The sequence below is a fragment of the Anabrus simplex genome, chromosome 6, assembly GCF_040414725.1.
Source record: "Anabrus simplex isolate iqAnaSimp1 chromosome 6, ASM4041472v1, whole genome shotgun sequence".
Taxonomy (NCBI): domain Eukaryota; kingdom Metazoa; phylum Arthropoda; class Insecta; order Orthoptera; family Tettigoniidae; genus Anabrus; species Anabrus simplex.
In genome coordinates, this window is record NC_090270.1 from 114,342,170 (window position 1) to 114,367,906 (window position 25,737).

At 38.7% G+C, this 25,737-nt stretch overlaps 1 protein-coding gene across 2 annotated transcripts in view; it reads left to right on the top strand.

The window, feature by feature from the left end:
- Positions 1-25,737, top strand: part of KdelR (ER lumen protein-retaining receptor) — a 59,189-nt gene that overhangs the window by 13,085 nt on the left and 20,367 nt on the right. The window contains exons 1-2 of one of the 2 annotated variants that reach the window (XM_067149882.2): positions 5,898-6,015; positions 21,405-21,594. In XM_067149882.2, coding sequence (XP_067005983.1) covers positions 5,964-6,015; positions 21,405-21,594 — 242 coding nt within the window. In that variant the 5' untranslated portion in view covers positions 5,898-5,963. Of the gene's footprint in view, positions 1-5,897; positions 6,016-21,404; positions 21,595-25,737 lie in introns of those variants that run through there. The other variant, XM_067149881.2, reaches the window with a different exon arrangement.

The following is a 25,737-nucleotide window of genomic DNA, read 5'->3' on the forward strand; positions in this document are numbered from 1 at the left end:
GAGGTCTGGTCTCCTGATTAACAAGTCCAGAGTGGGGGGGGAATGTTGACCTCCCAAAGAAATTCTGTGACATACTGAGCGGCTTGGGGTCTTCCAGTATTGTGCATATGCACAAAGTTTTCATCGAAAGTGAATTCAAATGGCATTATGTAATTAATGAGAATCTCCTTAACATACCTGTGTGCCATGAGAGAGCTGTTCTCCGCGAGTACAGAATCAGTACAGTTATCCGAAGTTACGCTACCCCACACCATCACGAAACCTCCTCCAGATGGTGTACTTGTCAATGGTACAGGTAGCAAAGTATTCTTCTGCCCTTCTCCATACCCTGTATGAAGAGTACGTGTCCCCGCTAATCCTCAGTCCAGTGTTCATGCACCTGCACAAAATGGGGACTGTCTCTCCTGTTTTTGTGCCAGAGGTGCTGGTCCTCTGGCTGGTTTCCTAGAGGCAATATTTGCCTTGTGGAGCGTCCTTCTGACGTGTGTTTTCTCACTCACAGCTATGTTGTGGACCTGCATCAGACTACTCCAAGCCTCAACTACTGTAAGATGTCTGTTCCTTGACACTTGTAGCTTCGAAATGCAGTTTTGCAGGGCAGAAGTGCACCTAGGACGGCCTGAACTAGATTTTCTGTAATAGGTACAATGATTCTGAAAATGTTTCACAACCTAATGAATGCTTATAGGAAATTCATTAAAAACTTCTGGTACATAGTGATAACTACTGTACAGCCGTCATTCACCAATGCTACTGCTTTTATAAGGCCAAAGGGTTTAGAGGTATGTTGATGAATTGTTGTGGCTCAGAAACTCGGGTTAATCAGCATCAGAGGTACAAGAGCGACTACAATGCTGAAATAATTGTTTTCATTATTGGCATAAAATGAATAAGAAGTGTGCAGGAGCACTCACCATTGTTTGAATGGGTTACAGTACTGCATTAAAAAGCCTTCTACCGAGCTCGATAGCTGCAGTCACTTAAGTGCGGCCAGTGTCCAGTATTCGGGAGATAGTAGGTTCGAACCCCACTGTCGGCAGCCCTGAAAATGGTTTTCCGTGGTTTCCCATTTTCACACCAGGCAAATGCTGGGGCTGTACCTTAATTAAGGCCACGGCCACTTCCTTCGCACTCCTAGCCCTTCCCTGTCCCATCGTCGCCATAAGACCTATCTGTGTCGGTGTGACGTAAAGCAACTAGCAAAAAAAAAGCCTTCGGTTTTTATTTTTATTTATTCTGTTGCTTCCCCTTCAGTAATGTTCATAGAACTTTAGACAATCAATAAATATTGGAAAAAGTATGGTAATCGTATTCAATGTAGAATTTAATTGAGCTTTCTACCAAAATATCGAGTGTTCCACTTTTTATGGGGGGCTGTGTAAATGCCAGCTTCAGTCATCAAATCACCTCTGTTCAGGTGTCCAGCTTCCCAAACACAACTCAATACTTTCTTTAAAGCCATGACATTAACAGGTTTAAAATCTTTTTTTTTTTTTTTTGCTATGGGCTTTACGTCGCACCGACACAGATAGGTCTTATGGCGACGATGGGATAGGAAAGGCCTAGGAGTTGGAAGGAAGCGGCCGTGGCCTTAATTAAGGTACAGCCCCAGCATTTGCCTGGTGTGAAAATGGGAAACCATGGAAAACCATTTTCAGGGCTGCCGATAGTGGGATTCGAACCTACTATCTCCCGGATGCAAGCTCACAGCCGCGCGCCTCTACGCGCACGGCCAACTCGCCCGGTGTTTAAAAATCTTCTTGCGAAAGATACACTGTTTTTCAACATCTACCACAGAACAACAAACCGCACACCTAAGTGCAATTAAAGGCACCAACTTGAAGTCAGAAAATATTTGGCGATTGTAATTATAATAACTGTACAATCAACATACAACACTAAAATCCATTTTTACATAACGGCGTAAAACTTCAAGTCTTAATAATTTGGTAGCACTTAAAAAACTATAGAAATGTTTAATGTTAAATGTTTAAGACACGGTGTGGTTAGGGGCCCACGGCTGTGATCTTGCATCCAGGAGATAGCGGGTTCGAATCCCACTGCCACGAGCCCTGAAGATGGTTTTCCGTGGTTTCCCATTTTCACACCAGGCAAATGCTGGGGTTATACCTTGATTAAGGCCACGGCCGCATCCTTCCAACTCCTAGGCCTTTCCTATCCCATCGTCGCCATAAGACCGATCTGTGTCGGTGCGACGTAAAGCCACTAGGGGAAAAAAGTTTAAGGCATACACTTACCCCTGTGTTCCCCCTGAATGAAAGCCCTGGTTTTACCCTTGGAAAAGACAGTCAACACATTTTCAAAAGAAATGCGTTTCTTGGTAATAACTTCACCTTGTACCTCAACTAGAAGAACATTGTTGTCCTATCCAGGATAACAGAAATGAAATGAAAATCACAGCCTATTTCCAGTCATCAACTGGGTCAGAAATGGAATAAATGAAGTCCCCATCTAGCAACGACGATAGGAATTGTTATACAATAATAAAGGAATTGTGCCAGCTGCCAAATCCTGTTGCACTCCTCTGGGGCAGCAATTAATGACTGACAGACGAAATATTAATGAAGAGTGTTGCTGGAATGAACTGTGACAGGGAAAACCAGAGTGCATGGAGAAAATGCTGTCCTGTTTCCGCTTCTCGCCCCCTATTTTGGGTCAAATTATGATGGATAAAAGATCTTCGTTAGCACCTATTTTCCAGTAATCTCCCAAAACATTATTTTCCACTTTATTCTAATTTTTACTTCCGATATATCTTGTTGGACGACTGAGAGTAACAGGCCACTTATAATCGTTGGAACAGACAGCAGACAGTGTTAGCCTCTTTGTATTCTGCTACATCCTATCAGTGTACAGACCTGCAGTCACATAACCAAACGTATGGCAACTTCTTGCAATAAATAGGGAAGCCATGATGCCATGCTGAGTTTTCTTTTATTTTAGGCAGTGTTGGAAGGTGGGGTGTTTTATACACAGTGGCAAGATTTTGGTACACTGCCATTTATCATATTTTCACTGGATGCGAGAGAGAGCTGCTACTATATTCAATATAAAAATGAGCCTGAATGGAATTCCTGGAGATGTGGGCAAAGCCTTCAAGACCAAATTCAGGAGGATTCTGCAAAGGAAAGAAGTAAAACAAATAAATGATATCTTCTGTAGAGCATCTTCAGCCACGACATTACAGTTGTCACCAATGGAAATTGCCTCGTTTAAGTATTCCCCACTCATATCCTGTTTAAGGACATTCTTTCAACTTTGAAGTATCCTGAATGAAACAATAAATTTATATCAGAAAACCGTTAAAAATATATGCAGTGATCAACCATTATGTAGCTGGAGAGTAAGTTGTTTTCAGTGCAGTTTCATTTTGTCTTCACAGAATTGAGATCAGTATCAAACTAGGACTTCCATATACTCAAAAAAAAAAACCATTTAACATTGTTCAGGAGATAATTTAAATTGTAGATAGTTAAGTAGTTATTGAGCGAGTTGGCCATGCAGTTAAGGTCATGCAGCTGTGACTTGCTTTCGGGAGATAATGGGTTCAAACCCCACTGTCGAAGATGGTTTTCCGTGGTTTCCCATTTTCACGCCAGGCAAGTTTTGGGACTGTACCTTATTTAAGACAACAACCACTTCCTTCCCACTCCTAGTCCTTTCCTATTCCATTGTTGCCAAAAAACCTATCTGTGTAGGTGCAATGTAAAGCAAATTGTGACAAAAAGGGAAGTACGGGTACGGTAGTTAATAAAAGTTTAATAAATTTTTATGGTTCTTATTTTAACATTTTAACAGGGTTTTTAATGTCTTAATGGCCTCAGCTTAGTTATTACTAATTCTTTTTTTGAGAATTAGAAGATGATTTTTTTTTTCAGAATTCTCAGGTCTACCTACTCTACACAGAGATACCAATGCAAAAGCTTGAATGAAACAGAATCTGATGCTTGCGAGAACCAAAGACCAAATGGCATTGGCATATAAGGAGAATGTAGATGAATTTGAAGAAATATTAAGATATTGATAACTTGCAACAGGAAATGGAAATTTTAATAACCTGAGTATGCTCTGCAGAAAATATTATTATTATTATTAAAATTAAATATTTGTATCAGCACACAAATGTTAAGTTCGGAGCCAGTTTTCATACATTAGGGTCTATCATCAGTGATTAAAAATTATTTAAAACATGCTAATCCACATAGGTGTGTCGTGAAAATAAAATTCAGCCAAGGTGAAATAAACATTAGAAGGGCTGGCTGGACATGTTGTTAAAGCTTTTGGGCAGGCATTTCCCTACAGGTGCAGTGTCCACCCTGTGATCTTGGATCACAACATCGCTCTGTTCTGTGCTCTACTGGGCATGCTGTGGATTCTCAAATGTGCTTTGATAGAATACTGCCAATATTGCTGTACTCTGTCACACAATCCCTGGCACATCTCTTAAGATGTGGCTACACCATAATAACTGCAATTCACATAGGCTTTTTTTTTTCTTTTTTTCTCACTCATAGAGTGAAATAGGGGGTATATTTTATGAAAATATGATAAATGCATTGGGATTTGGGGATGACATGCTCACGCCATTCTTTGAGCAATTAACATTGAATGTCAAAAATTGTTCTGCTGCCATGCATTCAGGTGAAGTGTTAATCCATGAAAAAACACAAGGTCATGAGTAAAATTTTATGCCCCCCCTCACAGTTCCCTCATCTTATCTATGAGGGAGCTTGAATAATAATATGTGACAAAATCTCACTCATTTGAAGAACTAGACGCTGATGATTCTGTCATTTTGCCCCATATAGCAACAAATAACCACCACAGGACCAGAGAGAGAAAATATCAAAAGAGGATTGAAGACTAAAAAAAGCTGAAATCTAAAATGGCCTCTAATGAAAAGGTGTAATGTATTTATGCATATCAGGGAGGAGGCTTCTTGGTCCATGATGTTCGCTGATAATGTGGTCCTGTGTGCAGAGACGAAGAAACTTGAAGAAAAATGGTTGGAGGAATGGAGATAAGCACTAGACCTAAGACGAGAGTTCCTGAGCCTGAGGGGAGGTGAAACAGGTTTAAAGTTGTCTGGACTATAGATCCCAACAGCAAGTTCATTCAGATATCTTGGTACAGTTATCGGACAAGCTAGTGGACTGGAGGAGGAAATAAAGAGCAGGATATGGTCAATTACAGTAGAGAAAGATACTGAATGTATCATATGCAATGAGAAGATACCAGAAAGATTAAAAGGGAAGGTATACAGGGCTGTTTTGAGGCCAGGAATGATATATGGGGCAGATAACAAGGAGATCGGCAGGAAAACTGGAGTAGCAGAAGTCCGAATGCTGAGGTGGGCAAATGGATATACAATGTTGGACAAAGTGAGAAATGAAGTGATTAGGAGAAGACTGAACGTGGTGCAGTTTCTGAGAAAGTCAGAGAAGTTGGGCTGAGATGGTAAGACCATGTTAAGAGAAGAGAGCAAGATTATATGGGGAATAAGATGATTGAATGGTTTCCACCAGGAAAAGGAGTCAAGGACGACTCAGAAGCCAGTGGATGGACAACATTCAAGAAAGCATGAAACAGTGGGGACTTGTAAAGGAAATGATTCAGGCCAGAGCAACATGGAGGACAAATATCCACATCAGCAACTCCACGAAAGTGGGGATCATGCTGAAGAAGAAGGAGAAATCTCATATGCACATATGCATGCATACTATGCTAACTTTTCTTTTGTTCTTAGTTGTTTTTCTGGTCAATTTTTTTTCTAGGTAGGTGTTTGATTTCTCTCTGTGCCTTATCTTCTGTTGAGATATGAGCATACTGTGTTGGCAAGTTACTCAGGTCTTGTTGACGGAACAAGTAGTTAGTATCTTCCTCTCATCTGCAGGAACCACATCTTTGGTTGATAGTGACGTGCTGAACATGTCTTATGTATTATGTTCACTGTTGATAAGGTTATTGGCAACACTTGCCAAAAAGATGTTCCTAGTAAGTCAGAATCCATAATCTAATTGAAACATTTAAAATTCTTTATTTCATTATATGTTGTTTTACATGTGGTACTCCTCAAATGTTTGTGAAATTTTACAGGAAATTACTCCTGATGCAAATTCTCATGGTTAAAATGTCTGCATATTTAATACTGAGGTTTTTGTTTGTTATTTGGTTAACGGAATGCTATTTGTGATAGAATTGTTAATTGTAGGACCACTGTTCTAAGTAACGTAACTTGAATCTTCACGTTTCATTTTCTAGAAGAACATGAACTTTCTGACCTTGCTTTGTCCTCAGCTAAGTGTGTATCAATATATGTCTGAAAATGAGAGTCATTTGCTTGAAATGTACTTCATATCATTTTCTTGCAAACTTTACCTAATTGGTGGATTTAAGAAATATGTTTCATTTTGTTGTGAATTTGCTTTGAAAAGGAATGGTGTACTAGCTCATTTACAAACATCGAAGGGTCATAAGTATCTGTCCACATCTAGGAGGTGTCCTTCATTGGAAGGAAGTTTACCCAATCTAACAGTATATGTCGTTGGTTTAGAGGTAAAACTCACTAAGTGACATTTTCATGGTCCTAAGATAAATAGACTTTTCCTGGCCATCATTGAACCAGAAATTTTAGTGTATTTTAATGTGTTCTACCTCTCTTTTTTATGGCTATTTGGCTGTAGTAAATGTATTGATTGAAAATAAAATTTAAAAATGGGATGAAGCCTTCCTATGCACTTGACCTCTTGATGAAACAGAAAGAGAATATTTTTATCTGAAACCACATATAACTCAACTTCAGCCAGAAGTGCACTTGGTGACTTTTACCTCTAAACTAGCAATGTATAACATATCTTGTGTCTAGTTTTACCTATAAAGGGGAACGTCCTGACCGTCAATCAGTGCCCAGACAATTACTACTTGACATAAAGAAATTAAAGTTCTTGGGGATACATTTCTATTACAGTATTACAGTATTGACTAAGGAAGGATTTTCCAAAATTCCACCTCTAAAGGGTTAAAGCAGGATAAAATAAATTTTGCATTTTTTAAGATTTCTCTCTTATTGCTCTTAAAAATCATAACTTTTGTCAAATGAAATCCGTATGAAACATACCCTCTACTAAGGCTGCGCGGCGAGATGGCCGGGCGAGCACTTGGGCCGGGAGAGAAGAGCTGCAAATAAAAGTTTTCACTAATATCTTTTATCACCTGATGATCAAAGTCAATCTATTTCTGCTTTCGAGGACTTGGGTCGTGGCCATTTCTTGCCTGGCCTGAACAAGATACCGCCCTCATCATATTGCTAAGTTCATTTCTTAAACACCGTAGTGTTCACTTTGAAACATTACAGTACTTCGCAGCCCTCAGTGTATGGTTAGTTATAGGCACAGAGGGACATTTATTCTGACCTTTATCATGACATACTTTTATATTTCCTTCATTTAAGTTTCTAGCCTCACTGTGAATTGTTTTACCCCTCAGTCTCTTTGCTGCCATATTACGGGTATATTAGACCTAGTTTGTTATGGCGTATAATAAGAACTAGAAACTATAAACTATATAAAAAGCACCAACGAATGACGACTTATTATTCCCTACAACGCACTGATTAATACATCCATTCCACTCACACGTCAGCCCACAAGAACTACAGATCACCTGGGTCGAACGTTTGCTCGTTAGGATGACAGTAGAATACATTAATATTTGTGGGGAATTTGTTCCTTAAAAAGTTGTTCCCTTAGGTGCAGGTAGAACTTGCATTTTTCAGTCCCTTTCATTTCTCATGTTTGAAACTCAAGTTTTGGCAAGGGAAGTTCGAGAATCATTTGTAGAGTACATCATGAAAAACTGGAATGAATAGAGTATTATGTCTCGGTCATAATTATTCTGACCTGGAGTAATATTTCAACAACATGCGTTGCCATTCCACCTATGGCAAATTGTGTGAACTGGTAGCCGCTGGCCGCCTCTTTCCATTTTTCTATTTTTTTTTTTATAAACTCTATGTAAAGTTTGGCACAAATAGTAACCCTGTAATGAGACTGTGATTCACCAATGATCTTTAAAATGGACATTTTGAAGCATACATGCTGTTTTCTGAAGATTTTTCAAGAAAAGCCAGAAACTTGTAATTTTTAATATAAGTCTCACTCATTTAATTGTATTACCATGCATTCAAGTCTTAAGATCAGAGGGCCATCTTATTGAGGAATTATAAATATAATTAATAGAACATCAATAAATTAAATCTGTATTTTGGTTAAGACAAGTTTTGGACCATCCAGTGAAAAAATCAAATATTTTGCCTTGTATGTATGTTCAGTCTGTCAGCAATTCTGCTGGTGGGATCCTCAACAGCTCTGCCATCAGCTGTCATAGATGGCCTAGGCATCACTGAAGGGGTGTACTAGGGAAAATGAGACACATCTTAAAAAACAAGAAGAAATATATATATAATGTTATAATAAAGCACTAGTATGACAATACACATTTCTCCTGTCAGTATGGTGATATTCATTAACACTCCAATGGATTTATCACATTTACATCCTATCAATTGACACTCAGTACCTAAAGAAAACCCTTTATATGCTACATTGCACTCACAATAGAACCTAATTCAACAAAAATCTTCACTTTTTTGTTTTTCTACGATACACACTCAAATCTGATACCTCCTCTTGAGATCCATCACAAAGAACTTCTGTTTCTTCAGCAAGATATGTACTGTGTACTGGGATGGGTGTAAGTTGCGAGATAACAAGTAGTCTGACCTTCAAGCTCATCGAGATCGCTAATACTGTAACTCTTTGTAATAATATTGTTATTGGTTTTATGTCCCACTAACTACTTTTACAGTTTTTGGAGACACCCAGGTGCCAGAATTTTTATCGCGTAGGAGTTCTTTAATGTACCAGTAAAACTACCAACAAGCGGCTGATGTATTGAGCATCTTCAAATACCACCGGACTGAACCAAGATCAAACCCACCAAATTCAGCTCATACAGCCAACACTCCACCATCTGAGCTAATGAGCTTTAACTCTTTGTGCCTATGGGTTTGTGTATTCAGCATTCTGATGAGAAACTTAATGTGTAGAACAAAAAGAAAAGTTAAATCATTAACTAAGACAAGATTAAAATACTTTAAAAGAGACACAATAAAATTGTCCCCAGCAGAAACATGTTTAGACTGTATTTTAAAGGTGGAAACTCTCAACTGAAATATTAGGATGTAACGTTCGTAGCCCATCTCTCTCTCTCAAAACAGGAGTAATGTTGTCAGTCATCCTAATACACTGTGTTCTGAGCACAAAACTGTATGAAATACTAACATACTTCAAGAACTGCCATAAACCGTGGTTAAATTGTAGCTTGAAGTCACGTACTGAAATTATCCTTTTCTATTGTTTGATTATGTAAGGCGAGTTCTGGAACAACAAACATCATGGATAAGACAAGTTATGGAACAATAGTCTAACTTTGCTGAAAGATTTATATGGGAAAAGGCAAGTGTTGACACCTGCTTTCATGTTAGAATTATCACAAACCTAACCAAGAAGGCAATGGTACCTCTCGCTCATTTAGTTTTTTAATTGTATAAGATGAGTTTTGTGATGGACCAGCTCACTGATGGGCCACCATCCCAAACATGCCCACTTCATATTTTATGTTCAAAACTACAATGTCTGCTACTAGATCACATCTTTTGGAGCTAAGAAAGTTACAGAAGATGACTTTATACCCAAATTCAAAGTACAAGGGGAGGTGTACTACTTAATAGGAAGTTGTATGCCATGGCTAAAGAAGGAACACAAGTTTTTACAAATATATTTTATTGGTGAACATGAAAGATAAGTATGTACATGTTGTTCCAAAGGTCCTGATCTTAAGTACAGGTTAGTAAAACAATTGCAAAGAATGCATAAGGACTTGGAAACATTAGATATGCCTCCAGACTGAACAGTTTCAAGACATTGTTCACTCAAATCGGAAGCCTGCTGATTTTCATAAAGGCCGTTTCAGTTTCACCCACAATGAAGTAGCACTATGGTGATATTTGGTCAGCATTTCAATAGAGATATTGTGATTCATAGCCATAACAATCAGTTAAGATGCATCAGAAAAATAACACACACCTCTCATGACATGCTACAATATCCTCTAATTTTTTGTCTTGGAGAGAATGGGTATTACATCAATTTTCCTCAGTGTGATCCTCAATCAAAACAACAGTTTAAACAAAAAAAGTTTCTGCAGCAAGCCATATGCCATATTTATGGCAGTTTATGGCATAATGGTCTGAGAAGCAAAATTATCTACTTCGGTTTTACGCTTTTCTGAGCTAATTCCTCGTGGATATGCGTGGTAAAATAGTAACAAAAAGATTGTATTTTATCAGAAATAACCAAAAGCAACTACAAGCAGGAGATTGTGTTCACTGAAAGGATGCTGCAGGAAGACAGGATATCAACGTTGGTCATATAGATCAACTTATTGTGCTGCCATCATCTTTTACTGGAGGTCTTTTGTATATGCTCAAGATGCCATAATATATGCCTGTCATTATGGCAGTCCTAATTTGTTTATAACTTTCATTTGCAATCGAAAGTGGAAAGAAATTTCAGAGGCATTTTGGTACAGGTCCTTTGATTGTCATGACATCATTGCAAGAGACAATTTCCATGATTGGTTCGTATTGAAGGCTTGTATTGAAAAGGTGGGATAATAAAATATTTTTGTGATAATTTGCCTATGACATCATTGCCAGGGTATTTCATCTCAAAGTAAAGAAGCTGATGGATCTGTTGAACAGATGACACTTATTTGGAGAAGTACACTGCTTCCCGTATTCAGTTTTTTTATGTTGCACCGACACAGATATGTCTTATGGCGACGATCGGATAGGAAAGGCCTAGGAATGGGAAAGAAGCGGCTGTGGGCTTAATTAAGGTACAGCCCCAGCATTTGCCTGGTGTGAAAATGGGAAACCACGGAAAACCATCTTCAGGGCTGCCGACAGTGGGGTTCAAACCCACTATCTCCCGATTACTGGATACTGGCCGCTCTTAAGCGACTGCAGCTATCGAGCTCGGTCCCATATTCAGTAGACTGGGAAAAGCATGATTTACGTTCATATTCTTCTACTGTGGTTGATGCTCCGAATAAGCACAGAAATTTCCAATCCAGAATGCAACGTGCTTCTCTACTATACTGTCAAGTCAAGTATGATTCACAGATCTTGCAGTGCTTGAAATCTTAATGCTCTGTCATGAAAGATGGCCGATACAGGAAAAGATATCATCACCCACTTATTAAAAGAAAACTTAAATGGGGAAGATGATGGCTATCTGCTATACTGATGACTAGGTCCAGAAGATGGTAGTTTTGCTGTAGATATCATTGGAATGGAACTGGATAATAGGTGAGTTGTACCTTTCAACTTTGTTCTTTCACGAATTTTGGAGGCTCACATAAACGTAGAAGATAGCAGATCTGTCCATTCCGTTAAATACTTTTGCAAGTATGTCAGTAAAAGAAGTGATCAAGCAGCTTTCACGTTTGCGAATGGAGGCGTTGATGAGACCAAATTGTAACAGTGGCCAATATATCAGCAGCTCTGAGGCTGTGTGGGGAATTTTTGGGTTTCCAATTCATGAGAGTTATCTGACTGTCCACCTTTAAAATGGACAATGTGTATACTTTATTTCGAACAGTATACCTGTAAAAATAAATAATCCACCTCAGACAACACTCCTGAACTCCTTCAAATTATGCAAAATTGATCATTTTGCACAAGCGTTGGTGTACGCTGAGGTTCCTTCTTACTACGTTTGAGCAGCTTAAAAGCAGCGATAAAGAAGAAGGTATAGAAAGTATGTTAATGGCTGACCTGACATGAAAAAAGATAACAGCTCTGAGGGTTATCATCTTTGATTATTACTGCATGGGGTAGGTACGTGGTCCAACATCTTTTCAACATTTAAGAACAGTCATTGGTGTTCTTTATCCTATGTTCCAGTCTGTGTGCAAAGCATTAAGTTTATTACATGATAGACATGGGGATTCAATACTTGAAGAAGCAGCTTTATGCGATTTACCTTTCGATAGACCTTGCTGGTTGCTCCAAAAGGTACTCGAGCTGATGAAGTTAAAGCCTGCATTTTAAAGCTTCGTCACGATGGCCCTTATTTATTAAAAAATAATGCTGGACATTTTTTCTGTACATACCTACTGCACATCTTCATTATAGACTGTTATGCCTTTCAGGATACTGCTTGCAACTATGAACTCACTACATTAGTTTTGTTGCACCATCGTTCTTCTCCCTTACTATACTACCGTTGTGGAAGCACACACATTTTAAAGTACTTGAAATTATCTACCTATTCCAGCTGTGTATTCCCAAACATACCAACTCCCAATTTAAGCGGGAGACTCCCTATTTTTGGTCCATCCTCCCTCTCTCCTGATCGCAGAGACTTATCTGCTGATTTTGAGAGCAGATTTAGTATTCCTGTAGTTTTTGAAAATTCCAGGATTTATCTCATTCTCTAAATAGCTGGAGCAAATTGATGTTCAGTGGGCATCGGCAAGGCAGATGAGTTCAACTTGGTGTGTTCTTAAATATGTCAGAATCTCTGACATAATGCTTTTTTATTTTATCATTTCCACATAGCAGTGGCAACTGTGAGTATTTTTAACATATTTACACAAGGACAAAAACTCAATTCAGATCAAAGCTTCTGAATAAACTTTTAACCTTCAAACCCGTTCCCAGTACTTGAGCATAAATCTAGTTCAGAGATTTATGAAGAGGCCTGAGGCTGTTACAATGAAGAGTCATATGTTCTAAAGCTTGCAGTATTTCAGCATTTCTAAATAAATGAATAAATAAGAGAAATTATGTAGTTGAGTAGTATAGTGTGTTAAATGTTCTTCAAAGTTACGTAATCAATGATGTGTCATAACATGTCAGGATATGCCGTGTAAAAATCTCCTTATTTTTTACTTTTGAAAGTTAGCACGTCTGTATTCCAAACCTAACATTCAATTCTCTTTGGTTTCTTTCTTGCTTGCTTGCTTGCTTGCTTGCTTGCTTGCTTGCTTGCTAACTTACTTACTTTCTTACTTACTTTAATCTTGGAAAGGCTAATTTTCGTATCATATTTATTGCCTGTATTTTCAAGTTTCAAGATATTACACATCAGGCTTTCAATACAATCTGCCTCTGAGACCAAGTTGTCGGCATAGGTCAAACTGCTTACTGCACTTCCACCTAACTGAATCCCTCCCTTGCTACATTATACCTTTCAGTAGATGGTCCATGCAAACTATGAACAGTCCTAGAACCAAAATCTCATGCTACCACCAATTCCCACAGCAGCCCAATTGTCAGTATAATTTCCTTTGATTGGATTTGATGTATGTGTTTGTATAGTCCTCAGCCCGAAGGCTGGTTGGATCCTCAACAGCTCCACCATCAGCTGTCATAGATGGCCTAGGCATCACTGAAGAGGCGTACTAGGGAAATGAGGAGTGAGGTAGTTTCCCATTGCTTTCCTCGCCGAGCCAGAAGTTGCTATTACATATCAGTCTGCCAAGCCCACTGAAATGCATGCACCAACCGACCCTATGAGCAATATTTTCACACCATTCATAGCAGGGACTGGCTGCAGAAGGAATGGCATTACTAGCATCACTCATACCTCAGTCACTTTCATTTTGTCAAAGCCAAGGATAAAGCTGAGACAGATCAATGAAAGTAACAAAATTGCTCTAGCCCATACCAGAAGACATAGTGCACTGTAAACACTAGGTCCCGCCAGCAAAGGCATTTGGATTTGATAATCTGCCTTGAATCTCATAGTCCCCCAGTATGGCAAATATCTTTTCCTATGGGTCTCGGTCATATTTCTTCTCTAGACCTGCAAAACATAAACACACTTTTCAGTTACCTGGTGCATACTAAAAATCTGATCCTGTCAGCCTTCCTGTGGTCTGAAACCACACTGGTTTTCATCCAACTTACTGTCAACCACTGCTGATCGCACCCTCCTTTCCAGAATCCCAGTGAATACCTTGCCCGGTATCCTGATCAATGAGATACCTTGATAGCTGTTTCAATTATTCCTGTTCCCTTGCTTGTAGATTGGTGCCTCCCCACTATATTTCACCATTTCAGGTCTAATTTCATCTATTCCTGCTGCTTTATGACAATTTAGTTTATTTACCATACTTTCCACTTCCTCGAGTGTAATTTCACCAACATCATTGTCCTCCTCCCTATGAGCTAGGTTGTCTGCTACATCAACAGAAAGATTTCCTGTTCTGTTGCAAAGATTTTCAAAATATTCCCTCCACCTGTCCAAGGATTTCCTGGGATCTATTGTGAGTTCACCTGATTTACCCAGAACATTATTTATTTCCTTTTACACTCCCCTTCTAAGATTCATTATTACTGTCCAGAAAGCTTTCCATGCCAGTTGACCTAGACTTTCCACGTTATTATATAAATCTTCCCAAGACGACTTCTGGGATTCAACAGTTATCAGTTATTTGTTTCGCCCTGTTTCGTATACATACATTTCCTTGACTGCATCAATCCTTGTTTGGAGCCATTTCTGATAAGACTTCTTTTTACATCTACAAACTGCTCTCGCTTCCATCATTCCATCAAGATGTTCGCTTTTTCCTGTCTTTATACACAGTTGTTCCTAGATATTCTCTTACTGTTTTTCCTGCAGCATCCTTGTATACCACCCATTCTCCTTCTATATACTGATCCTGCTTACTGTCCGTTTGGAGCTTTTCATGAATCGTGTCCATGCCTTTCTGTCTAATTTCCTCGTCCTGCAGCATGTACATTGTGCAAACATAGCATAGTTTTGCAGAAAACCGTAGGATAAAAGTTGCTCGGCCTAATCTCTATCACATTCATGATCATCACTATTCTCGTTGCGAAGTTTAGTTGCTTGATTGACTGTTGTGGGCCACCTGTAGAGATAGTCTTAGAAGGTTTACATCTGAAGGAGTTATTTATGTTTCCACCTCATAGGCCTTAGATATAGAAGAATTCTGCCATACCCAAATTTTATTCAGCAATATTCACAATTATTTTAAGATGACTCCGCAGTTTATGAACCGTAGATGAATCAAGGTGTCGGGATGTTTTAAAACACAAAATATTTTACTATTGTAAATCGCTCACCAAATCAGGGACATGAATCAACTTGAGAACTGTTATTCAGCATTCAGTATATGTTTGTTTAACTCGCAAGTCTTTAACTTGTTCAATAAGGTTTTATTATGTGTCATTGTTTTATTGTAGATTTCATAGGATTTTTGTATCACGCACAATTCAATATCTATCATGAGTTTTATATAATTTGCCTATTTTCTGATTTCTTTGTATAGCTGAGGATGACGCAAAAATGCTTTGAAACTAGTACTGAACATAATTAGAATGTTGTAATTACATCTATAAACAACATTATTATTGTATTGAATAGGTGGACATCAAAAGTTTATTCATTGTAATTAGAAGGTGTACTCGAGCACATAGATCTGTTAACAATTTTGGGCTTTGTTGAAATTCGACCTGCTAGTTTTGAGGCAGATGTGGGACAGTAGTTTATGTAGCGTGCATGGCAGAAGTGCACAGCCTATCTATGCGTTCTTTGTTTTACCATGCAGTGCGATGAACATTTTCTTACAAACTGTCTAGTTTTTCCATTGCACTTAATATAAGTCATAACAGTTAATTTTGGGAATACCCTTGGGAGTAGATGTTGAGGCTATTTCATAATCCCCTGAACTGTCACACACAGGGCCTATTAAGCTCAACAGGAATCTTCTTTGACCTGCAGCGTTTTTACCCGTTAGGCCTTGAAGTTCTCTTGTGTGTCCATATTGTCTAAAGAAAGCATGAAAATATATTGGCCCATTGAATGTCATCAGATTTCTTGAAGCAACCTAGTCTTCACTTAAAATAATCTTCTGTCTTTGCAGCAGTAATTGGTTTACCCTCGTTCAAAGTATGAGGCAGCCCTTTCATATGAGCATTTTTCATTGTTTTTGTTTTTGTTTTTTAAATAGAGGTTCATCATTGTCATTGCCAGACATTTTGACAATAATCACAAAACTTCACACATCATCAAATAATAGGCTGCATTTCCACTTTTGTTTACACTTGCATAAGTTAACCTAGATCTTTTTTTATTTTTACTTCCAACTGTTCATAGGGACAAGTTATACTGCAGGAATGCTAACTTGGCCATAGAGGTTGTTTACTTGAAGCCAGTGCTGAACACTAGTTAATCACAGCAGTGCAGAAAAGACACGTGTAGGCCTACTACACAAGTATCTATCCTGCACTTTACTTTAATTTGGATAGTCCAAGTTTCCTCACTTCCCAGTATTACTGATGTACCATTTCTGCACAGAAAGATGTTCCTATCCATGCTGAGCTAGAATATATGATTAACTCGCTTTTGGCCAAAATTTCACTTATAGGCCCTACCCTTTCTGTTCTAACCTATTCTGTCCCTCACACATATCAGATATGTCCTGCTTGGGTTGCAAAAATGACAAATTCAATTAATTACAAAATATATACCTGTGCATGGTTATTTTCACTGGTTTGGGTCCTTCTGTCACATACTCTTTTATGTACAATTCATTTTTTTTTTTTAATTTTAAAGGAAGGATTGTCATCAGTAGAGAAAGGTATATATTTCCAGAAGAGGTAAGTTATTGAAAGAAAAATCAGTGTTAACAGTGAAAGACTGTTCAGTGCTTGTAAGTTCCATTATGATTCCAACTTTACAGAAGATGAAAGACTTGACAGCTTTAATTCTTATTATCAGTTAAGCTAGAAAGATATAGATTTAGCTTAGGATCAAGGTACAACTTTTCCCTATTAGCTCTACAGTAGTGTGATTCACAAGTTAGAAAGATTGTATATGATTCCTAACTTAACCTTTCTTTGGAGACTTTATTGCTGGTACACTTGCCTTTTTCATCAGACTTTGCTGTTCCTGAACTACTTTTGTACTTATGGGCATTATGAATAGGTTTCTGGCTTTTTGTTAGAGTACCCAAAAGAGTACTTACAGATTTTACAACCACTTTTTTCGAAAATAATATTTGAATGCCTTAGTGGACTTTGAATCATACATCTTTCATTATCAATGCTGTCTGCATTTTGTGTTAAGAAATAATGTTAACTTTATTACATACAAATAAACTGCATTTAGCAAAAAATAATATATATAACACCGAATTACATTTAAATGGGTTAGGTACAAACCTGTTTCTAAGTTATATTTTGCTGGGACCTACAGAAATTTACGTACAAAACAGAATTATCAGAACTGAGTTATGTAGAAATAAATCTCAACTGTATAACTTCGTCGCCATAAGAACAATGCAGCCAGTTGGAATTTGCACTGAAGCTTGCTTTGTGAGTTGATGTGACCAGATATTCGATTAGTCCTACTATGTGGACCCAAAAAAAAAAAAAAAGCAAAGTCACCTCCATACAGGCCATGAAGGCCCCTGGAGGAGTCAAAGGTAAAGGCTTCCACCATTGTTAACCTTGGCGTGTGATGGGGTAGAGTGGTTAGCTCTACGCCCGGCCGCCTTTGCCCCCAGGAATTAACCTGGTACTCATTTTTGGTGTAGGCTGAGTGAACCTCAGGGCCATATGCACCTCCGGAAGTGGAAATCTTGTTTCTTAAATTTTACGACTTCCTGACGGGGATGTGGACCCAAGGTGAACATAAATACTTCTGTTTATTTACTTTGTGTTAAGAAATAACTGTTTCTCTTTCTGGCTTAACTGATAATAAGAATTAAAGCTTTCATCTTCTGTAAATTTGAAAGCATCTGTCACCAATTTTGAGGCTCAGGAATGGCTGAGATTGTGATGAATCACTGGAGTACTCTGCGATAAGTGTTAGCCAGTCTACTTTAAATCAAAGGTGTATCACACAACGGTCTGTCTGGAAGTGTTGAATGGGGCTGAGAGTTGGCTATTCACCAAAAGTGTAAAGCATCCCCTCAACAATGGAGGTGCACATACTATACTGGTCTGCATTTAACTGTTCTGTTCTTTGATCATATAACTAACAAGATGATCTAGCAGAGGATGGAAATTGTTCCCATTCAGGAGAAAGTGCAGGGGGGAAGCTTGAGGTGTTAATGGACATGTCCTGAAAGCAGCAGTCAGTACCGTCACTTACAGTGTCTACACTTCCAGCATCATAGAGTAAGCACCCACTGCAGAAGACCAAGATCCACTAGTCACTGACATGAAAATCATTGTGTAAATTGGTGCCAATTTTTGCATATACTGCAGAGTTTTTTTGCCATCTTAGTTCTTTAATATGCACCACCAAATGATCAACTTCACTTTCCCTTTCGTGCTGACTCTGTCGGCTCATTATGGTCCATTGATTCCTATTTCTCGCAAGATCTGTTGATGCAGCATGTCTCCGAACGTCTATTCAATGCTGAAACTAGAATCACCTTCCGGTGGCTTATAAGCTGTATAGTAGTAGTGAGAAGTTTCAAAAGTGGCAATATCACTACCTCCTAGATTTATAAATGTGCCTACTAGCCAACTGGTCCCTCTAAATGCTGATGGTGATGAAGAAGACAGCTGCTGTTTTGCAATCCTCTTTCTAGTTCAGGACTTCCCAAGCTGAGTGGCTCAGACGGTTTGAGCCTGAGTAGACATGTTCAATCCCAACTCAGTCAAGTGGTATTTGAAGGTGCTAATTTATAACAACCTTCTGTTGATAAGACGTCCTGACGCATAAAAGAACTCCTGCAGGAGAAAATCCTGCACCTAGGCATCTACGAAAACTGTAAAAGTAGTTTCTGGGATATAAAACCAATAACATGGTAGTTATTGTTTTGTTGGTTTTTAAAAAAAAGAATTTGCGAATTGACCACTTAGGATCATGCTACAATTTCATATTTTCTTTGCCTCGTACTCCTTCATATGGGCGCTATGCTATTTCTTCAGTTCATCCGTCCAGGCTCTTCCCATTTTTGCAGTTCTTTCGACTTGAAACCCTTCCAGATTTTGAATCATGGTCCAAAATGTTTTCCTGTCTAACATCTGAACTTCCTGGATGTTGAATTTCTCTAAATCTTTACAAACTTCCTTAATCCATGCTGTCATTGTCTTCTTGTTCCACAAGTAGTCGAATAACTTTTTGGTTAGTTTGGTTTTGTTCATTCTGTACAAATATCCAAGAAATGATAACCTCCTCTTTTTCATGGTGTCTGAAATTTTCTTCACATTTTTGCAGACTTCATTGTTGTTCCAAAGTTTCCAGCTGGTTGTTGTTGTTGTTGTTGTTATTATTATTATTATTATTATTATTATTATTATTATTATTATTATTATTATTATGTTAGGGCCTACTAGGGGCCCCGTTCCGATTCCAATTCTTCATCCTTTGTTGTTGTTCCTTCCTTTTCTTCCTATATTCCTTCATTGTTTCACTATGTTTCTGTTTTCTTTCTTCAGACCACTTTGTGCCCGTTTTCTTTGCCTCCCTCCCTTGGAATCCTTCCATCTTTAAAACTTTCTTCCTGAAAATTTCTCTTTCCATTACTTCTTCTGTGATGTTGTTTCTTTCCAAGTCTTTTTTGATCTCTTGAATCCAGGTAGTTGTTTACTTTTTCTTCGAAAGATGCGTGAAGATTTTGGTTAGTTTGGTTATTATTATTATAGTTCAGGACTTAATGTATATTGGCAATGAAGAGCACTCCCTTCGGCTTTAGAAATAATTTATACTCTTTCCTTTTGTAGACATTGTAATTATTTCCTCTCTAACCTTGATCATATAGTTTAATGAAGATTATTTTTTGTGTGGTTTGTCATAATGGCAACCAGAAGTTTTGAAGTAATTAAATTAAAATTAGAAGGACTGTACTTATGTGTAGTTCAGAAATAGATCATGGGAGGCCCACATAATTGGGAAACACCACCACCAGCACCATGTCCCCAGTGTACATTTGTGTATCCATGTTCACTGAGACCAATTTTTTTGCCTAAGTGTGTAGATACAGATGATCTCATCATTCACATTATTTTTTTTTAAAGTGGCTATTTCAAGTAATTATTTACTGCTCGGCAGAGTATCTCAGACGATTGAGGCACTGGCCTTCTGACCCCAACTCGCCCTGTGGGTGGGGGCGGTAGAATAACACACACGGTATCCCCTGCTTATAGTAAGAGGCGACTAAAAGGGGCTCCAGGGGCTCTCAACTTGGGAGCGTAGGTTGGCGACCACGGTGTCCTGAGCTGAGTCCTGACATTGCTTCTACTTGCTTGTACCAGCCTCTTCACTTTCATCTATCCTATCCTACCTCCACTAGTCAACTCTTGTTCTTTTCCAACTCCGACGGTATTAGAGCACTCAGGGCCTAGGGAGTTTTGTCTTTTGCCAGTATCGTCGTTTTTTGAAGTGTCGGATCCGTTCCATTTTTTTTTCTCTCTTTTTAGTGTTATATAGAGGATGGTTGCCTAGTTGTACTTCCTCTTAAAACAGTAATCACTACCACCACCTGACCCCAACTTGGCAGGTTTGATCCTGGCTCAGTCTGGTGGTATTTGAAGGTGCTCAGATATGTCAGTCTCATGTCGGTAGATCTACTGGCGCGTAAAAGAGCTCAATTGTATTGAATAGGTGGTATTAAAAATACTCCTTGTGTAAACTTTGTGACTAGCTATTTTTCAATACAGAATAATGACGAGAATAATGGTTTGTAATGTAAAAGAACTCATGCGGGACAAAATTCCAGCACCTTGGCGTCTCCAAAAACCATAAAAACGTAGTTAGTGGGGCATATAAACAATAACATTATTAACTGTTTACTCCAGGAACATACATACTCCTTAGATGTATCTCTTTGTATTATGGTAGTGACATTTTAATCTTCTTTTTTTACTGTTCACAGTTTTGTCGTGAAATTTTTTTATAACTTGTTTTTCCCATTTTAAAGTAATTCAAGCGACTAATAGTCTTGTTGTTTTAACCCTGCAGACAACAGTCGCCCTACTGCCTCACATTTGAGTTAGTACATTTCAAACTTGTTTCTATACAAAGAATGGTATGAAATTGAGAAACTTAAAATTTTATGTCCTACATAATAAATTCTAATGATTACATATTAGGGCCAGTAACATTATGTGAATCTTTCATTTCTTGACAGACATAGAACTAGAAACTGTTGAACATATATTTCTCTGTGTATGTCATTGAACTGTATGTTCAGATCATGTTCACACATACAAAAAGAAATAATAAAGAGGATGTCTTATATTGTGTACATTTATCATTATATTCTCATTGCAGGCATTTCAGGAAAGTCACAGATCCTGTTCGCGATTGTATATACGACAAGATACTTGGACCTTCTCACGACGTATATCTCGGCCTATAATACAGTTATGAAAATAGTATTTATTGCTGCCTCCTATGCTACGGTTTATTTAATGTATCTGAAGTTCAAAGCTACCTATGACCAGAACCACGACACCTTCCGGTGAGCAGTAGAAATTAGTTTTATAAAACTGTCATTCATATTGTATTGAGAACAATTTCTTGAAGTGATTCATCTAGTCAGATGCAATTATAGTAGAACATTTTTATTTGAAACTCCAAAGGGCTTGTGATAAATTCAAAATACTTGTCATTGAATTTGCTAGTTACATGAGTACTATAATCATGAAAATTAATAATCTTAAAATACACTACAGTACACATTTAACAGACTCATACAACTAAATGTTGTCACTGAAGTTTCAAGTAGTATATGAAAAGTCAGGGAGGGGACCAGGTAAGTCAACTTTTTGTTGTAATTGAGTTAGCTGGATATACTGGGCATCGGACCAAGGTTAATTCGGTTTACCACATTTTGTATTTCAGTTATTCAAAACATATGATTTTGTAAATTTTTATTTTGTTTTTGTTTTGTTTTTTCTGACCCTTCATATGAAGTCTAGTCATTACATTCCTGGACTGTACTTTCCATGCTCATGGAACATTATCATTGTTATCCACCAAAAGCAGTACCACCATGCTGTGAGGAATCTGTGTGCTCAAAACCAGCGTGTTCTGTTCATCGAGAGTGACACTACATTTGTGTTTGTAACTATGTGCCATATGGTTTCTGTAAATAGTGAAATGGAGGATTTACATGATTAGCCTGTTTGCATTAAAATTCTACTTCAGGTTAGGAAAAAGGGTTTCAGAATGTTATCAGATGGTGTAGACAGGTTTTGGGGAGAAGTCTGTGGGACGTTACCAAACATTTTAGCGGTTTTTCTACTTTAAGCAGGGCAGAAAATCAACTGATGATGATTATGTATGCCCTGGCCACCCACTGTCCACTTCAGCATCAGAAATTATAACAAAATGCATCGGACTCTCTGTGAAGACAGACATTGAACCTTCGGTGGTGTAAGTGCTCTAATGGGAATAATCAAGAAACCTGCCATAAAATAAAAACTAAAGATTTCCATATCCATCAAAGTTAGTATTCAACTCCTGAATGTTGACCAGAAACAACATAAGGCCTATCTGTAGATAGCTCTGACAGTTGTTATACAAATTTTAACTTAGCTAATAAAAGGCTTGAGTGCATATTTTGTCTATAGGCAAGCTGCCATAAGAAGACAAAGATGAAATCTTTCCCTTTTTCTCATGGATCATTTCTGGAGAGGTAAAAATTAACTAAGTGCAGTTCATTTTGTGGAGGCGTTTGTCTTAAACTGATGACCTGGTTGTATTGGGAAACTCCATTGTAAACTTTCAAAGTGATATCTTGGAATTTACGTAAGGTTGCAAGGAATATAGTATGAAAATTGGGAGATGAGTTTGAATCCCACAGACGGCAGCTCTGAAGATGGTTTTCCATGGTTTCATGTTATCACATCAGGATAATGCTGAAGTTGTACTTAGGCTATAGCTGCTATCTTCCTAATCGAAGCACTTTTCCATCCTTGCGTTACTGAAGACATTCAGTGTGTTAGTACGACGTTAAACCACTAACAAAAAAAAAGTATTAACCCTATATCACTGTTCCAGACTGACTATACAAGGATGCAATTGGATGTATGGTACTCAGAAAATAGTATTGATGATAGCTGATAAGATTAGGTGGCAACAATGTTGGCATTGTTGCTATAATGAAGATATGAAAGCAAAGTGAGAAATAGGTGTGCTAGATGAACCTGATGCCTAAGTATTGCTTCCTCTTACCATGTACTCTTTTTGCATTTCTCTTATCTTCTCAGAAAGTTGAAAGTGTGCTTGATATTTGTAACATCTCGCTTTCAAAACTTATTCACTTCAGCTCTTTCTTACAGTTTCTTGCCCAACTTGAAAACTTTTCTTGTGTAATATGCTGGAAGAAAATTTTGTGCATATCTATCGACATGTTTCCTGATGCTTGCTTCCTGCTTAGTGATCATGACTTTTGAGTGTCTCTCAGGAGTATTTATACTTGAACCCAATTTTTTACCGGGCGAGTTGGCCGTGCGGTTAGGGGCCCGCGGCTGTGAGCTTGTATCCAGGAGAGTGGGTTCAAACCCCACTGTCGGCAGCCTTGAAGGTGGTTTTCTGTGATTTCCCATTTTCACCCTATACAAATGCTGGGGTTGTACCTAATTAAGGCCGCGGCTGCTTCCTTCCCACTCCTAGCCATTTCCTATCCCATTGTCGCCATAAGACCTATCTGTGTCGGTGCGACGTAAAGCAGATTGTAAAAAAATCATCATCATTTTACAGTTCCAGTTTCCCAGGTACTGTTGGCAAGCCTCTTCATTCTGTCTTACTGAGATACGTTCTGTTGTTAATGACGTCCTCCAGTGTCCTTCCCCAATCTACAATGTCCACCTTTACGATGTCCATCCAGTGGGTTCATGGTCTTCCCACCATCCATTTCCCTGCCACATGTCTCTCCAAGTTAGCATATGCTGTCCTTATTGGCTCCATCCTCATTACATACCCAAACCACCTCAGTCTGGACATGCTGACCCGATCTAACAACGTTGTAATAATCCCAGCTTTCTTCCTAACCACATCATTCCTTAACTTGTCCAGTTTGGTTTTTTGAATTGTGGACCTAAGGAATGTCATCTCGGATGCCAGCAACCTTGATGAGTCTTTCTTAGTGACGGTGCAGGTTTCAATACCATAGGTTAAGATTGGTATGACTGGGCAAATTGGCCTTGCAGTCAGGAACGCGTGGTTGTGAGTTTGCATCCGGGAGATAGTGGGTTGGAATCCCACTGTCGGTAGCCCTGAAGATGGTTTTCCGTGGTTTCCCATTTTCACACCAGGCAAATGCTGGGGCTGTACCTTAATTAAGGCCACGGCTGCTTCCTTCCAACTCCTAGGCCTTTCCTATCCGATCGTCGCCATAAGACCTATCTGTGTCGGTGCGACGTAAAGCTACTAGCAAAAAAGAAAAATAGGTATGAAGTCTTGATTGAACATCACCAGCTTTGAATTTGTTGGTTTTTTTGGGATCCCAGAGGAGTGTTCGTACTTGCTGGTAAAAGTGAGAGCTCTTCTGCACTCGGTTTGCTACCTCCTTTGTGGCTAGTATATCTCGAGATATTGCACTGCCGAGGTATGTAAAGCTTTCCACACTTTCTAGTGGATGGTTTGCTATCATGATGTTTGCTGGTCGTCCCTCTCTGTTTATTGCCATCACTACTGTTTTGAGTTTGCTTATCTTGAGATTGAACTCCTGGAACTTAACCTTCTATTCATTGAGTCTCGACTGTACTTGTTCCTCAGTTTCTCCCCAGATCATTACATCATCAGCAAAGGCCATTGCATTTAGTTCACCAGAGGTTTTCTTGATGTTCTTCATTATGTCATCCATGATGGTGATAAACAATAATGGGGATAGTGCACTGCCTTGCTGGACTCCAGTTTCAGTCGTGAACCAGGGTGAGTGTCCGTCACTCAATCACACACAACTGGTACAGTTCTCATACAGCCTCTGAAACTTTCCTCACCAGTCCCTCTGGCACATTCCTTTTTCTCAGGCATTCCCATATCTTCTGTCTTGCAATGCTGTTATATGCCTTCGCAACGTCAAGGAAAACAATAAACAGATCTTTGCCTTTTTCCCAATACAGACACTGAAGATAAAGTCTGTTGTGGACCTGTTAGGCCTGAAGCCAAACTGTTCCTCTTCAAACTGTGGCTTTAAGATGACTTGCAATCTGCTCTCTAAGATTTTCTCAAGAATGTTAAGACCATGAGAAAGGAGTGCTATTCCCTGGCAGTTGGAGAATTTTTGGCAATTTCCTTTCTTTAACAGGGGGATAATGACACCCTTTTTCCAATCAGTAGGTATCCGCATTGAGCACGCTGTGTAGCCACTGTAAACCCTTGACTCTTTCTGCTCTAACCAGGCCTGTGCTGACTTCATCGATTCCTGGGGATTTCCTTTGCGGCATCTTCTTATGGGCTGCTTCTGTTTCTGCCCATGTAATGGGAGGTTCCTCTGTGCAGGTTTCAACAGCTGGTTCTTTTGTTCTCTGATTTGCTTCTGTCCTGTTCAGTAGGTGATCAGAATGATTCCTCAGAACCTCTCTGATGCCATCATCTTTCCTGGCCAGGTTTCCATTAGGATCCTCAATTGCTTTGATGGTTTCAACTGAATTCC